This window comes from Hordeum vulgare, chromosome 2H (assembly GCF_904849725.1).
Source record: "Hordeum vulgare subsp. vulgare chromosome 2H, MorexV3_pseudomolecules_assembly, whole genome shotgun sequence".
Taxonomy (NCBI): domain Eukaryota; kingdom Viridiplantae; phylum Streptophyta; class Magnoliopsida; order Poales; family Poaceae; genus Hordeum; species Hordeum vulgare.
The window spans coordinates 578,589,051-578,605,691 of NC_058519.1; the positions used below are offsets into that span (position 1 = coordinate 578,589,051).

Sequence of the window (16,641 nt, forward strand, 5' to 3'; positions counted from 1 at the left end):
AGATTGATATATAGGATGACCTCATTTGATTACCGGAAGGATTTCGGAGTTACCGGGAATGTACCGGGAATGACGAATGGGTTCCGGGTCTTCACCGGGGGGGGGGGGGGGCAACCCACCCCGGGGAAGCCCATAGGCCTTGGGGGTGGCGCACCAGCCCTTAGTGGGCTGGTGGGACAACCCAAGAAGGCCCTATGCGCCATAGGAAGAAAATCAAAGAGAAAAAAAGAGGATGTGGGAAAAAGGGGAAGGACTCCTCCTTCCAAACCTAGTTGGATTCGGTTTGGAAGGGGAGGACTCCCCCCCCTTGGCTCGGCCGACCCCCTTGGGGGTCCTTGGACCCCAAGGCAAGGCTCCCCCTCTTCCCCCTATATATACAGAGGTTTTAGGGCTGATTTGAGACAACTTTGCCACGACAGCCCGACCACATATCTCCACGGTTTTACCTCTAGATCGCGTTTCTGCGGAGCTCGGGCGGAGCCCTGCTGAGATTAGATCACCACCAACCTTCAGATTGTCGTCACGCTGTCGGAGAACTCATCTACCTCTCCGTCTCTCTTGCTGGATCAAGAAGGCCGAGATCATCGTCGAGCTGTACGTGTGCTGAACGCGGAGGTGCCGTCCGTTCGGCACTAGATCGTGGGACTGATCGCGAGACGGTTCACGGGGCGGATCGAGGGACGTGAGGACGTTCCACTACATCAACCGCGTTCACTAACGCTTCCGCTGTGCGATCTACAAGGGTACGTAGATCGAATATCCCCTCTCGTAGATGGACATCACCATGATAGGTCTTCGTGCGCGTAGGAAATTTTTTGTTTCCCATGCGACGTTCCCCAACAGTGGCATCATGAGCTAGGTTCATGCGTAGATGTCTTCTCGAGTAGAACACAAAAGTTTTTGTGGGCGGTGATGTGCGTTTTGCTGCCCTCCTTAGTCTTTTCTTGATTCTGCGGTATTTTTGGATTGAAGCGGCTTGGACCGACATTACTCGTACGCTTACGAGAGACTGGTTTCATTGCTACGAGTAACCCCGTTGCTCAAAGACGACTGACAAGTGTCAGTTTCTCCAACTTTAGTTGAATCAGATTTGACCGAGGAGGTCCTTGTATAAGGTTAAATAGCAATTCATATATCTCCGTTGTGGTGTTTGCGTAAGTAAGATGCGATCCTACTAGATACCCATGGTCACCACGTAAAACATGCAACAACAAAATTAGAGGACGTCTAACTTGTTTTTGCAGGGTATGCTTGTGATGTGATATGGCCAACGATATGATGTGATATATTGGATGTATGAGATGATCATGTTGTAATAGATAATATCGACTTGCACGTCGATGGTACGGCAACCGGCAGGAGCCATAGGGTTGTCTTTAAACTAACGTTTGTGCTTGCAGATGCGTTTACTATTTTGCTAGGATGTAGCTTTAGTAGTAATAGCATGAGTAGCACGACAACCCCGATGGCGACACGTTGATGTAGATCATGGTGTGGCGCCGGTGACAAGAAGATCGTGCCGGTGCTTTGGTGATGGAGATCAAGGAGCACGTGATGATGGCCATATCATGTCACTTATGAATTGCATGTGATGTTAATCCTTTTATGCACCTTATTTTGCTTAGAACGACGGTAGCATTATGAGGTGATCTCTCACTAAAATTTCAAGACGAAATTGTGTTAAACTCTAATTATCTTGAACATAGTCTAAGTCCACTTTGAATATATTTGTGTTGAGATCATGGCTCACGCGACAGTCACCCTGAATTTTAATACGTTCCTAGAGAAAGCTAAGTTGAAAGATGATGGAAGCAACTTTGTAGACTGGGCTCGTAATCTTAAGCTAATCTTACAAGCTGAGAAGAAGGATTATGTCTTTAATGCTGCGCTAGGAGATGAACCACCCGCTACGGCTGACCAGGATGTTAAGAACGCTTGGTTAACACGTAAGGAGGACTACTCAGTAGTTCAATGTGCAGTCTTGTATGGCTTAGAACCGGGACTTCAACGTCGCTTTGAGCGTCATGGAGCATTTGAGATGTTCCAGGAGTTGAAGTTCATCTTTCAGAAGAACGCCCGGATCGAGAGGTATGAGACCTCCAATAAATTATATGCTTGCAAGATGGAGGAGAACTCGTCTGTCAGTGAACATGTGCTCAAAATGTGTGGGTACTCAAACCGTCTAGCTGAGCTGGGGATTGAACTCCCGCAAGAGGCTATCACTGACAGAATCCTTCAATCACTGCCGCCAAGCTATAAGGGCTTTGTGTTGAACTACAACATGCAAGGGATGAACAAGTCACCCGGCGAGTTGTTTGCGGTGCTGAAAGTCGCAGAGTCTGAACTCCGTAAAGAGCATCAAGTGTTGATGGTGAATAAGACCACTAGTTTCAAGAGAAACGGCAAAGGCAAGAAGGGTAATTCAAAGAAGAGCGGCAAGCCTGTTGCCAATCCGATGAAGAAACCCAAAGCTGGACCTAAGCCTGAAACAGAGTGCTACTATTGCAAGGGTATGGGTCACTGGAAGCGCAACTGCCCCAAGTATCTGGCTGATAAGAAGGCGGCCAAAGAAAAATCAGGTATATTTGATATACATGTTATTGATGTGTATTTAACCGACTCTCGTAGTAGTGCCTGGGTATTCGATACCGGTTCTGTTGCTCATATTTGCAACTCGAAACAGGAACTGCGGAATAGACGAAGGCTGGCGAAAGATGAAGTGACGATGCGCTTAGGAAATGGTTCCAAGGTTGATGCAATCGCCGTCGGCACAGTTTCACTTCAGTTACCATCAGGATTAGTTATGAACTTGAATCATTGTTATTTAGTGCCTGCGTTGAGCATGAACATTATATCTGGATCTTGTTTATTGCGAGACGGTTACTCTTTTAAGTCAGAGAAAAATGGTTGTTCTATTTCTATGAGTAACATCTTTTATGGTCATGCACCCAATGTGAGAGGATTGTTCATATTGAATCTTGATAGTGATACACAGATACATAACAGTGAGACCAAATGAGTTAGAGTTAACAATGATAGCACCATATTTTTGTGGCACTGCCGCTTAGGTCATATTGGTGTAAAGCGCATGAAGAAACTCCATACCGATGGACTTTTGGAGTCACTTCACTTTGATTCACTTGACACGTGCGAACCATGCCTCATGGGCAAGATGACTAAAACTCCGTTCTCCGGAACAATGGAGCGTGCAAGTGACTTGTTGGAAATCATACATACCGATGTGTGCGGCCCGATGAGCGTAGAGGCACGCGACGGATATCGTTATTTTCTCACCTTCACTGACGATTTGAGTAGATATGGTTATGTCTACTTAATGAAGCACAAGTCTGAAACATTTGAAAAGTTCAAGCAATTTCAGAGTGAAGTCGAAAATCATCGTAACAAGAAGATCAAGTTCCTACGGTCTGATCGTGGGGGTGAATATATGAGTTTCGAGTTTGGTGCTCACTTAAGACAATGTGGAATTGTTTCAAGTTGACACCGCCTGGAACACCACAGCGTAATGGTGTGTCCGAACGTCGTAATCGTACTTTATTACAGATGGTGCGATCTATGATGTCTCTTACCGATTTGCCGTTATCGTTTTGGGGTTATGCATTAGACACAGCTGCATTCACTTTAAATAGGGCACCATCAAAAGCCGTTGAGACGACACCATACGAACTGTGGTATGGCAAAAGGCCAAAGTTGTTGTTTCTTAAAGTTTGGGGATGTGATGCTTATGTCAAAAAGCTTCAGCCTTAAAAGCTGGAACCCAAAGCGGAAAAGTGCATCTTCATAGGTTACCCAAAAGAGACAGTTGGGTACACCTTCCATTTCAAATCCGAGGGCAAAGTGTTTGTTGCTAAAAACGGAGCTTTTCTCGAGAAGGAGTTTCTCTCGAGAGAATTGAGTGGGAGGAAGATAGAACTTTATGAGGTTGTCGAACCTCTCATCCCTCTAGATGGTGGCGCAGAGCAAGGGGAAACCTCTGTCATTGCAACGCCGGTTGAGGAGGAAGTTAATGATGATGATCATGAAACTCCGGTTCAAGTTCCTGCCAAACCACGCAGGTCGACGAGACCACGTGTTGCTCCAGAGTGGTACGGTAATCCCGTCATGTCAATCATGTTGTTAGACAACAATGAACCTGCAAATTATGAAGAAGCAATGGTGGGCCCAGATTCCAACAAATGGCTAGAGGCCATGAAGTCCGAGATAGGATCCATGTATGAGAACAAAGTATGGACTTTGGAAGTACTACCTGAGGGCCGCAAGGCTATTCAGAACAAATGGATCTTTAAGAAGAAGACGGACGCTGACGGCAATGTGACCGTTTATAAAGCTCGACTTGTGGCAAAGGGTTTTTCACAAGTTCAAGGAGTGGACTACGATGAGACATTCTCACCCGTGGCAATGCTTAAATCCGTCAGAATCATGTTAGCAATAGCTGCATTTTTCGATTATGAAATCTGGCAGATGGATGTCAAAACGGCGTTCCTTAACGGTTTCCTTAAGGAAGAGTTGTATATGATGCAACCCGAAGGTTTTGTCGATCCTAAGAATGCTAACTAGGTGTGCAAGCTCCAACGATCCATTTATGGGCTGGTGCAGGTATCTCGGAGTTGGAACAAACGCTTTGATGAGGTGATCAAAGCATTTGGGTTTATACAAGTGGTTGGAGAATCTTGTATTTACAAGAAAGTGAGTGGGAGCTCTGTGGCGTTTCTAATATTATATGTGGATGACATATTGCTGATTGGAAACAACGTAGAGTTTTTGGAGAGCATAAAGGATTACTTAAATAAAAGTTTCTCTATGAAGGACCTAGGAGAAGCTGCTTACATTCTAGGCATTAAGATCTACATGTATAGATCGAAACGCCTGATAGGACTTTCACAAAGCACATACCTTGATAAAGTTTTGAAGAGGTTCAAAATGGAACAGTCCAAGAAAGGGTTCTTGCCAGTTTTACAAGGTACGAGATTGAGTAAGACTCAGTGCCCAGCAACTGATGAGGATAGAGAGCATACGAGCACCGTCCGCTATGCTTCAGCCATAGGTTCTATCATGTATGCAATGCTGTGCACTAGACCGGACGTTAGCTTGGCCATAAGTATGGCAGGCAGGTTCCAGAGTAATCCAGGAGTGGATCACTGGACGGCGATCAAGAATATCCTGAAGTACCTGAAAAGGACTAAGGAGATGTTTCTCGTGTATGGAGGTGACGAAGAGCTCGCCGTAAAGGGTTACGTCGATGCAAGCTTTGACATAGATCCGGACGACTCTAAGTCGCATACCGGATACGTATTTATTCTTAATGGGGGTGCGGTAAGCTCGTGCAGTTCCAAGCAAAGCGTCGTAGCAGATTCTACATGTGAAGCGGAGTACATGGCTGCCTCGGAGGCGGCTAAGGAGGGTGTCTGGATGAAGCAGTTCATGACGGATCTTGGAGTAGTGCCAAGCGCACTGAATCCAATAACCTTGTTCTGTGACAACACGGGTGCCATTGCCCTAGCAAAGGAACCACGGTTTCACAAGAAGTCCAGACACATCAAACGACGCTTCAACCTCATCCGCGACTATGTCGAAGGGGAGGACATAAATATATGCAAAGTGCACACGGATCTGAATGTAGCAGACCCGCTGACTAAACCTCTTCCACAGGCAAAGCATGATCAACACCAGAACTGTATGGGTGTTAGATTTATTACAATGTAATTCGCATGGTGATGTGAGGGCTAGATTATTGACTCTAGTGCAAGTGGGAGACTGTTGGAATTATGCCCTAGAGGCAATAATAAATATAGTTATTATTATAATTCCTGTATCAAGATAATCGTTTATTATCCATGCTATAATTGTATTGAATGAAGACTTATATACATGTGTGGATACATAGACAAAACACTGTCCCTAGCAAGCCTCTAGTTGGCTAGCCAGTTGATCAAAGATAGTCAGGGTCTTCTGATTATGAACAAGGTGTTGTTGCTTGATAACTGGATCACGTCATTAGGAGAATCACGTGATGGACTAGACCCAAACTAATAGACGTAGCATATTGATCGTGTCATTTTGTTGCTATTGTTTTCTGCGTGTCAAGTATTTGTTCCTATGACCATGAGATCATATCACTCACTGACACCGGAGGAATGCTTTGTGTGTATCAAACGTCGCAACGTAACTGGGTGACTATAAAGATGCTCTACAGGTATCTCCGAAGGTGTTCGTTGAGTTAGTATGGATCGAGACTGGGATTTGTCACTCCGTGTGACGGAGAGGTATCTCGGGGCCCACTCGGTAATACAACATCACACACAAGCCTTGCAAGCAATGTGACTTAGTGTAAGTTGCGGGATCTTGTATTACAGAACGAGTAAAGAGACTTGTCGGTAAACGAGATTGAAATAGGCATGCGGATACTGACGATCGAATCTCGGGCAAGTAACATACCGAAGGACAAAGGGAATGACATACGGGATTATATGAATCCTTGGCACTGAGGTTCAAACGATAAGATCTTCGTAGAATATGTGGGATCCAATATGGCCATCCAGGTCCCGCTATTGGATATTGACCGAGGAGTCACTCGGGTCATTTCTACATAGTTCTCGAACCCGCAGGGTCTCCACGCTTAAGGTTCGACATTGTTTTATGCGTATTTGAGTTATATGGTTGGTTACCGAATGTTGTTCGGAGTCCCGGATGAGATCACGGACGTCACGAGGGTTTCCGGAATGGTCCGGAAACGAAGATTGATATATAGGATGACCTCATTTGATTACCGGAAGGATTTCGGAGTTACCGGGAATGTACCGGGAATGACGAATGGGTTCCGGGTGTTCACCGGGGGGGGGGGGGGGGGCAACCCACCCCGGGGAAGCCCATAGGCCTTGGGGGTGGCGCACCAGCCCTTAGTGGGCTGGTGGGACAACCCAAGAAGGCCCTATGCGTCATAGGAAGAAAATCAAAGAGAAAAAAAAGAGGAGGTGGGAAAAAGGGGAAGGACTCCTCCTTCCAAACCTAGTTGGATTCGGTTTGGAAGGGGAGGACTCCCCCCCTTGGCTCGGCCGACCCCCTTGGGGGTCCTTGGACCCCAAGGCAAGGCTCCCCCTCTTCCCCCTATATATACGGAGGTTTTAGGGCTGATTTGAGACAACTTTGCCACGGCAGCCCGACCACATATCTCCACGGTTTTACCTCTAGACCGCGTTTCTACGGAGCTCGGGCGGAGCCCTGCTGAGATTAGATCACCACCAACCTCCGGAGCGCCGTCACGCTGTCGGAGAACTCATCTACCTCTCCGTCTCTCTTGCTGGATCAAGAAGGCCGAGATCATCGTCGAGCTGTACGTGTGTTGAACGCGGAGGTGCCGTCCGTTCGGCACTAGATCGTGGGACTGATCGCGGGACGGTTCGCGGGGCGGATCGAGGGATGCGAGGACGTTCCACTACATCAACCGCGTTCACTAACGCTTCTGCTGTGCGATCTACAAGGGTACATAGATCGAATATCCCCTCTCGTAGATGGACATCACCATGATAGGTCTTCGTGCGTGTAGGAAATTTTTTGTTTCCCATGCGACGTTCCCCAACAGATTTGTGGCGATGATGTGATGGCTTTGGCTCCGGATTGGTTTGGACCAAGGACGACGACGAGCGCGCGAGATTCCTTTCGATGGCTCTTGCGATTTGGCGAGGTGGGGTGGTGGCCCTCTTCCTACGCTCCAGTGATGGCACACATAGGTAGTAGCCGGTGTGCCACAGACCCACGGTAACAGGTGGTAGACTACGTCGGTTCGTCTGCTTCACGGAGTCGTTCTTCTTCCAAGCGGGATCTCAGGCAAGATGACCATTTCCCTAGATATCATTACTATCATTGCCATGTTAGTTGTATCGTTTCTATCGTATGTCTCGTTGCCTACCACCTCTTAAATATCAACCTCTCAACATTGCCATGAAACCTTCAACCTTCTACGACCTAGCAAACCACTGATTGGCTATGTTACCGCTTGCTTAACCATGTGTTAGCGTTGCTAGTTGCACGTGAAGTTGATTCCATGTGATAACATGGGTTCCTTGTTATATCATCATATTATTACTATTTAAGTTAATGCACCTATATACTTGGTAAAAGGTGGAAGGCTCGATCTTTCTAGCCTGGTGTTTTGTTCCACCTTTGCTGCCTTAGTTTCGGCTACCGGTGTTATGTTCCATAATTGAGTGCTTCTAACATGATCGGGGTTGTTATGGGGACCCGTTGATAATTTGTTTTAGATTAAGGCTGCTCTGGCAAGTCCCAACTTTGGTACTACATCTGCCTAATAACCTAATAAATATCATAGGGACCCGCCGGCACCCACGGATAATTAATCAACCCCCGGGCCAGTGCTCCTCATGAGTGTTGGTCCAAACTGGCAGACTACGCGGCCACCGCGGGGCAACCCGAGGTTTGGTTTTACTCCTAGTGTGACACATCCGTCGTGTCCTGAGAACGAGATACGCATCTCCTATCGGGATCGTCGACACGTTAGACGGATTTGCTCGATTAGTTTTTACCTTTGACGAAATATCTTGTGCATTGAGATTCCGGTGATACTTTGGGTAATCTCACAATTGAGGTTTTCCACTAAGGAGTCCGACGAGATCGCGAGTTTCGTGATCGAGGATTTCTATGCGGCTTGTGGTAATTTGTGATAGACTAGTTGGAGCACCCCTGCACGGTTAAATCTTTCGAAAGTCGTGCCTGCTGTTATGTGGCAACGTGGAAACTTTGTTTAACATCCGGTTCTAGATAACTTGAAGTAAGCTTGATTAAAACTTGCCAACTGAGTGCGTAACCGTGACTGTCTCTTTCGTGTGCTCCTTCTCCGATCGAGGACACGGTGAGGTTATGAGTGTCATAAGTAGGTGTTCAGGATCATTCATTTGATCATCATTAGCACACGCCCGCTATGCGTAGATCATCTCCCTCTTATTCTTGTACTCGTAAGTTAGCCAACTCAAATAAATGCTTAGTCGCTTGCTGCAGCCTCACCACTTAACCATACCTCACCCGTTAAGCTTTGCTAGTCATGATACCTTTGGAAATGAGATTGCCGAGTCCCTGTGGCTCACAGATTACTACAACACCAGTTGCAGGTACATGTAAGCTGATATTAAGGCGTGAGCGCGATGATTGTTCATTTGGAGTTTCTTCTTCTTCGTCGTCGTCAATCTAGGATGGGTTCGAGACCGACAGTCGTTGTTCTTTTATCGCTTGTTTTCATCCATAGACGGACCCTGCTCTTCTTCACGATGATTGTATGATATATACTGATGTGACTCTGATGTAGCTTGTGACGAGTGTAAGTCAACTCCTCATACTCATCTTTTCAATACATGTACTTATAACGATATCCATTTTTACGAAATGACGAGATGCGTTCCTATCCCTGTCGAGGTCCTCGCGTCAAAATAAGGATAGGATCACATCTTGGGCGTTACATCTAAGCCCTGGCCGGTAATGCCACAGTCTCATCTTGCTTCGGTCCATCCAACCCTATGATACATCTTTTTTAGTCTCAATAGAAAAGTATTAAAAGGCAAGGAGTAAATTTGACAACTCTGAATATTTTAACTAAAGCCCTCATGACAAATATTTGAATCGGCCTGCCAATGTGGGTATGGACAAAAACGATTGTTTTCAATTCTTGATAAGATCATGTTATCATGAGAATTAGTGGTTGATTTTTTTTTCATTATCCGCTGGAGGAAAAGAAATTCTCCTCAAATTTGTAGTAGAAGCCATCCCACGCATGCAATGTCCGCATTTAAAATTCTTTTTCTTTTTCAAATGAATCATCGACGCGATTGTCGATTCAAGAGTTTGTGCAAGGTGTGCTTAAGTAGAGTTCTATGATATTAGGCTCTACCTAGAGTTGGCTGAGATAAGCAAATTAATTAGGTCCGCTCGGAGAACACCTTTAATATCACCATCACACACATATTCCACGAGACTCTGTCGTCTTGACACAAAGGAAAGATAAGAAAATGAAGTATGCTGCAGTCCCGTATATCCAGCCAATCCGAGCATCGTCAACTGCTAAAGCATTCTACTCCCATCAGAGCCGTCTGACAGTAAAGATAAGGATCCGACGGCCAGAACACGTAGCCAAAAACGTACTGCAACTCCACTATACAAGAAGCATCCATACACCAAACCGACCTGTGGTTGGATACTTAGGAGAACTGTGATATCCCCTAGCTATCAGAATTTAAATTTTAGACTTGACGTTAGTGCTTTCATTTTTTGGATTTATTCCAGGTTTTTCGACGATGTGCTTTCAGTGGGAGGAGATGTTTCCGTCGACAATGAAGACGTTAGTGACGACTTCGTCAATCTCAAAATGATGTGCCGATCTAGTCTCGTGAAAATGTTTATAAGGGTAGGGTGTACGTGCGTGTGTTCATAAGAATTAGGTGGTGTTTCTTTAACTAAGGACTAGACTAAAAAGTCCCTTTTAGTCCATAGGTAAAGAAACAGGAGGGACTTTCCTTAAGGGACTAGGAAAAGACTTTATTGAAAAAACTTTTTTCTTTAATCCCTGTAAATAAAAAAGTCTAGTCCCTTAAAAAGAAGCACCACCTGAGTATACGTTCGTGTTCGTGTATGTAAATGATTTCGATTACACTCTGTAAAAAAACATCCGTACATACATCCCCAGGTTCCCTGCTCCACCGGATGGGGACGGTCGGCACGCCTGCGGAAAGGGGGACACACCTCCCACAGTGCGCAGACCCGTCGCATCTTGCAAAGCCGTGCAAGGAAAATACTACGTGGATGCCTTATCTCCTCCTCCTCCTCCCCCGTCGACCCTCCACGGAGCCTTGTCGCCGAGATGATAACCATCGCGCCCGCCCGTATTTATCATCTTCTTTTTTTAATTCCTTCTATACGAACTGACTTCTTTATCCCGTCCCGCGCGCATCCGCTGCCACGGCTCGTCATTCATTCTTATCCTCCTCCCCACCCCCCCGTTACCTTTATAGCTTCCGATCCCCCCCGTTCCGTCCTCCAACCCATCATCCTCCCAGCACCCGTGATTGAACTCCAGCCTTTTACGCTGCGTCCATCGTTTGGTTTCGTGCGTTGCGTCGTTGTGATCGTGTGATCTGCGCGGGAGATGGAGGCTTACATGCTGTTCGCACGGAGCAACGGGAGGAGGGAGCAGGAGGAGGACATCGGCTGCCCGTCCGGGTCCCAGATGTCGGCGGTGTCGTCGGACGAGGAGCTCGACCTCGACGACGACGCCACCTCCAGCTCCAGCTCCTCGGGATCCACCGACAACTTCGAGATGTCTTCCCTCATGGCGCAGCTGCCGCTCAAGTACGTCGTCTCTGGCCGGACCGGACGCCGCAGTTCTCTCTTCCGAGGCTCGATCTTGATCTCGGAGCCGTGGTCTGACTGACATGGGGTTCCTTTTTCTCTTGCCGCAGGAGGGGCCTGTCCAAGTTCTTCGACGGCAAGTCGCAGTCGTTCGCGTCGCTGGCGGCGGTGGGCGGCCTGGCGGACCTGGCCAAGCCGCCGGGCAAGCGGATCAGGACGTCGCGGAGCTGCGAGGTCGGGCTGCAGGACACGCACCGCGGGCGCTTCGCGCGGCACAATGCCGCGGCCTTCAAGAAGGTGTCCAAAGGGCGGCGGCTGTCCGTGCTCGGCGGGGCGCCGGCGCTCCGGCCGCTGACGGCCAGCGCGGCGAGGCCCAAGGGCCTGCCCGTGCGGGCTCCGCTGTTCGTCTAGGAGATTTCGCCCACAGATTTGGTTAGTCGCGTCGGTTGTGGCGTGTTCAGGCTTCACAGAGAGCAGTAGGTGCGGGTTGTTACGTGGATTTTGACATGGTAACTGACCGGAAGGTGGCCTGCTTTAGTCGATGGATGTGTAAATACAGAACAGAAATGAGAAGCATGCCTTGTTCGGTATCTACTCTCACTGCACTTAACAAGTCTAATGTTCATCACTGGTCTTTTGTTCAAGTTAGATTTAACATTAAATCTTGACAATATAGTTAATATACTTCCTCCGTTTTAAATACAAGTCTTTTTATAGATTCATTAAGAGATTACATACAGATCTATATAGATATATTTTAAAATATAAATTCATTCATTTTATTTTATACAATTTTGTGCCAACTCTGGTACAAAATTGAGACAGTTATTTTAGGACGGAGGAAGTATGTTGTATCCTAATGAAATATTAAAAGAAACCTTATTTTAAGAAATGAAGGGAGCATGTTCTTCTGCATGTAGTATTAATTGGATTTAAGGGCAACTCTAATGGATCTCAAAACTTAATTAGAGTATTAAACCCCACTCCCGAATTTAACTTTCAAAACCCAGTCCCAAAATTTAAACTCCCCAAAAATTCAGTGTATTGGAAAGTTGATTTCCAATCCATCCCTAAAACTTAACTCCTAGAATTGTTCTTTTGCATTTTTTTCTCATCTTATTGTAGATGTAATCTTATTTCAACTTCATTCCAACAACATTAAAGGCTTGATGTTTAAAGATATACATTTTAATAGTTGTTTTCACAAAAAAATACATTTCAACATTTCGAATGTCAATGTATTGAATAAATTCAAGTGATACATATCCATAGATTACACTGGAAGCAAACAACGTAGTTTAGCCACCAACAAGAACATAAGAGATCCAAACAACGTAGTTTAGCCACCAACAAGAACATAAGAGATCGAAGATCAAAGGGAAGAAACAACACACAACATTAAGTGTACGTTGAACTTCCACTTCGCGCACGTGTATGTGGGGGGGGGGGGAGGGGGGTGTGGTATTTAGGTGCGAAAAATCGTGAAACATCCACGTGTTTGTGTGGGAGGGGGGGGAGTATTTACGTGTCAAAATCGTGGGACATCCATGTGTGTGTGTGGGGGGGGGGGGGTAGGGGGTATTTACGTGCCCAAAATCGTGGAACGTCCACGAGCATATGCACAGTGGCGGAGCTACCAAAGAAAAACTTGGTAGGCCACAAAAGTAGAAACATTGCTATCAAACTAAAAATCAGCGCATTGTTGTGGGCCGGACTTCATATACTTATTATTTTTTGCTTCACTCATGGGCAGGCCATGACCCATTCGGCCTTGTCGTAGCTCCGTCGATGCATGTGCGCCTACTCTCGCTCCTTTCTCTTGTTGGCCTATGCCTCTATCCTCAATCTCTACTCTTCGAGGGCAAGCTTCTTTTGCTTGGTTGGAAGTTTCTTCCCCCGTCTGTCTCCTTCCACTTGATAGTTTCTGTCACCTTGACCTTCCCTCTCGAGCCACGTAAGACCATCTCCCTGCCATATTATGTGCCTTAGTTTTGGCCATCAACTCCTTCGTCTCTAGCATTTCTTTGATCTGTGATGTCCATCAAAGGTAGGGGGTGAATAACAAACCTTTTCGATAAGTAAGTGTATCAATCCCACAAGGAGCCAAAGGAAATGGTAGGAAATAATAGAGCACTACAAGTACTAAATGATGTATTGGTTTTGTGCTTTGTCGGCATGGTTGAGCAATCAAACGTGAAGAACAATAAAAAAGCAACGTGAAGGACCATTTCTCCTTCTTGTGTAGTGCTCAAATAAATATATTTTCTTTATGAAATCTAACAAACACACAGTGAGAGTGTATATGCATTTGTTTGATTTTTAGGACTTCTGTAAACTTCAAGAAAAATGATTTCTAGGAAACAAGCTACAAGACACCTGGCTCATTTTAGCCGTATATTCGCTTGTTTCAAACACCCAATTTATCTAATTCTCTGCGTGCGGGCTCAAGTGAAAAAATGACCCTTTTGGAATGGTTCAGCACAAAATGAACTCGTGAAAGGATCGATATGGTTGACTGGGGGGGGGGGGTGAATAGGCAACTATCAATTTTTAGCCTTTCTTAAACAAAGTAAGTTTAGGAACAAATAGGTTGTCTAGATATGCAACTAGGTGAGCAACCTATATGATGCTAAAAACAACAATAACAAGCAAGTAACAAATACAAAGTAAATGTAAGAAGTAACCACAAGTGGAATCGATGAAGACGAGGATGTGTTATCGAAGTTCCTTCTTTTTAAGGGGAAGTACGTCTTCGTTGAAGTGGTGTGGAGGCACAATGCTCCTCGGGATGCCACTATGGCCACCGCATTCTCCTCACGCCCTCACATAATGCGAGATGTCGTGATCCCACTAGTGGTGCACTTGAAGGCGGCAATCGGATCTTTACAAACAAGTTTGGGGCAGTTTTCAAAACTTAATTGGAGGCTGCCAACGATACCATGAAGCTTTACCACAATGGAATATGGCTTCGAGGTGACATGTTTCATCCAGGGTGCCCAAATACCCAAGAGTAACAAGATCCACAAGGTATTAGTGAGGGGAATTAAATTTCTCTTGGTGAAAGTGTAGATCAAGGCCTTCTCCTCCAAACCCTAGAGCATCAACAAGATTTGATGGCTAGGGAGAGAGACGAGGCAATAATTAGCTTAGGAGCAATAATGTAGCTTTTTGGGAAAAGAGGCGAGTCCACTTGGAGAAGAAGATCCACTTGTATAGTGGAGGGGAAAGTGACCTTTTCTGCTCACATGTCACACATAAGCGGTAGTACTGCTGAGGTGAGCGGTACTTCCGCTTGAGCGGAAGTTCCGGGATCCTATACACCTAAACGCACTCAGAGGTGGCGGTAGTGCCACTGGAGCGGTACTATCGCTTCGTTCCCTGCGGTACTTCCGCTTAGCATTGTAGGGAGAGGGGGGCTTAGCCAAATAGAGGATGGCAGTACGGCAGTACCTCGCACAACGGTACTACCGCTGTCTACTGCCGCTTTGAAATGGCTCGAGCGAGGTAGCTACACACGGAGCAAAAAATAGGCGGTAGTACCCCGGAAGTGGAGGGAGGCAATACCGACCGAGCGGTACTACCACATCCATCCCAGCTATACTTCCGCTTAACCAATGCAAAGGCTCCCCTCAGTTCTCCTAAGTGGAAGTGACTAGTGCACGTAGGGCAATAGTAGTGCTGGAGCGGTACTACTACTCTACCGAGCGGTACTTCCGCTTAGGTGAAGGTGAGGCCATCTGGGGGGGGGGGGACAGGAGCTCCAAAGCGCGAGGAAGGGAAAGGTGTGCAAGTGTGTACGTGATGACTCCACCCAGCCTTTTGAAATGCGAACCCCCTCTTGATAGTACGAATTTTCCCACGACTCATGTCCACCAACACTAAATCGTCAGAAAATGACCGTCCTCTCTTTTAACCACTAAGGGATAAAAAACTGTCTCGTGCCACGTGTTAATCTCTCAAAGCTTAATGCACACTGTTAGTCCGCAAATGGTATTATCATCAACCACCAAAACTACTTAGGGAAAATTATGCTCTTACTACACAGTTTGAAAAGAATTCACAAAATGGACCATTTCCATGACACCTCGGCTTTAGGGCGCCATGCTAGTCATAATGATTGCTTTGGTCAAGGGTGCTAGGACAGTCATAGGTGACTTGCCTCATTGTTGGGATACAATAAGATAATAGGCCGGGATCATGAGACATCATTGTTGTGTGATCTAAGACTCACCAATAAGGCTATTGTTGATTGTGACACAAGTAAAATTCTTGCACGAAGGCTACCTTCCAAGTGAGATCACAACCCACATGTGTATGATGTTCGTGAAGGAAAAAACGTTCAAACCTTGGTAGAACTTCTTATGTGGCTCAAGGACTACACGGTTAAGTATCATTGACCATTCTCGGTGGACAAGTCAAACTCCAAAGTGCGTTACCCAGTTAGATGTGAGGAATACAAGAATCATTGTCCGTGGACTGTAAGTGCAAGATGTGTCGAAGGTGGGCCACAATGGAAGATTAGAACTTTTGTGTTTACTCACCTATGTAGTGGCAAGAATATCTATGAAGCTAATGTAAAGGAAATCACCGTCAATTGACCTCCAAATTCATTCCAAATATATTTTCCGCCTCCATAAAGATACTCCCGACATATCCCATTAAGTCGTTGATAGAGATTGTGTATTAGGTCTTCGGGTACATGATGAAGTGCGTGAAGGCATGGAAGGCCAAGCACTCCCCAAGGTTCTAAGCAATCCAATGATAAGTTTTACCGGGGATTTCCCTCGCAACCCGACTTGCCCCCCGACGAGTCCCACCATAGTCCCACGCCATCCCTTGGAATATTTGCTAAAACAAATAGGCTCTCCTTTGATAGGAAGTCCCACGATAAATGAAACATCGGACAGAGTTGTGGTCGTCATCCCCATAAAGAAGTGGAAATTATCTGTTTGAGGGTGCCATCAGTCAATGAGTGTCGTGATCCACAAGGGTCCATCTTCAGCATCAAACAAGGCACGAGTGAGATGAAAGGGAGAAGCCTAGTCCCCTGAATATACTTTGTGTATTACTCGTCATACTAGATCTTTTCATGAACCGCACCGGACTTCAGGTGAAGCTGGCCAAAAATCTTGCTTTCATCTGTCGTATATCGTCCACTGTTGTGATAGCCTGGCTTATTAGGGATGATAGACTACTCATATCAATAAGGAATTCCTTCTTTTCTGGAAGCCCATTCAAACAGAACTCCTAGGTTAAGCGTGCTTGGCTTGGAGT

The 16,641-nt window shown here is 46.1% G+C and overlaps 1 protein-coding gene across 1 annotated transcript; it reads left to right on the forward strand.

The window, feature by feature from the left end:
- The first annotated feature begins 10,951 nt into the window (after positions 1-10,951).
- LOC123430613 lies at positions 10,952-11,961 on the forward strand. The gene is made up of 2 exons (XM_045114463.1): positions 10,952-11,367; positions 11,478-11,961. Exons 1-2 carry the CDS (start codon positions 11,165-11,167, stop codon positions 11,776-11,778), a joined length of 504 nt encoding a protein of 167 aa, XP_044970398.1. The 5' UTR covers positions 10,952-11,164; the 3' UTR covers positions 11,779-11,961.
- Positions 11,962-16,641: the final 4,680 nt, after the last annotated feature.

What these genes read in the sequence shown, in the direction of transcription:
- LOC123430613 (XM_045114463.1), top strand. Translation starts at nt 11,165, where the DNA reads ATGGAGGCTTACATGCTGTTCGCACGGAGCAACGGGAGGAGGGAGCAG. An exon ending in ATGGCGCAGCTGCCGCTCAA is followed by an intron (nt 11,368 to 11,477) that starts GTACGTCGTCTC and finishes CTCTTGCCGCAG; the next exon opens with GAGGGGCCTGTCCAAGTTCT.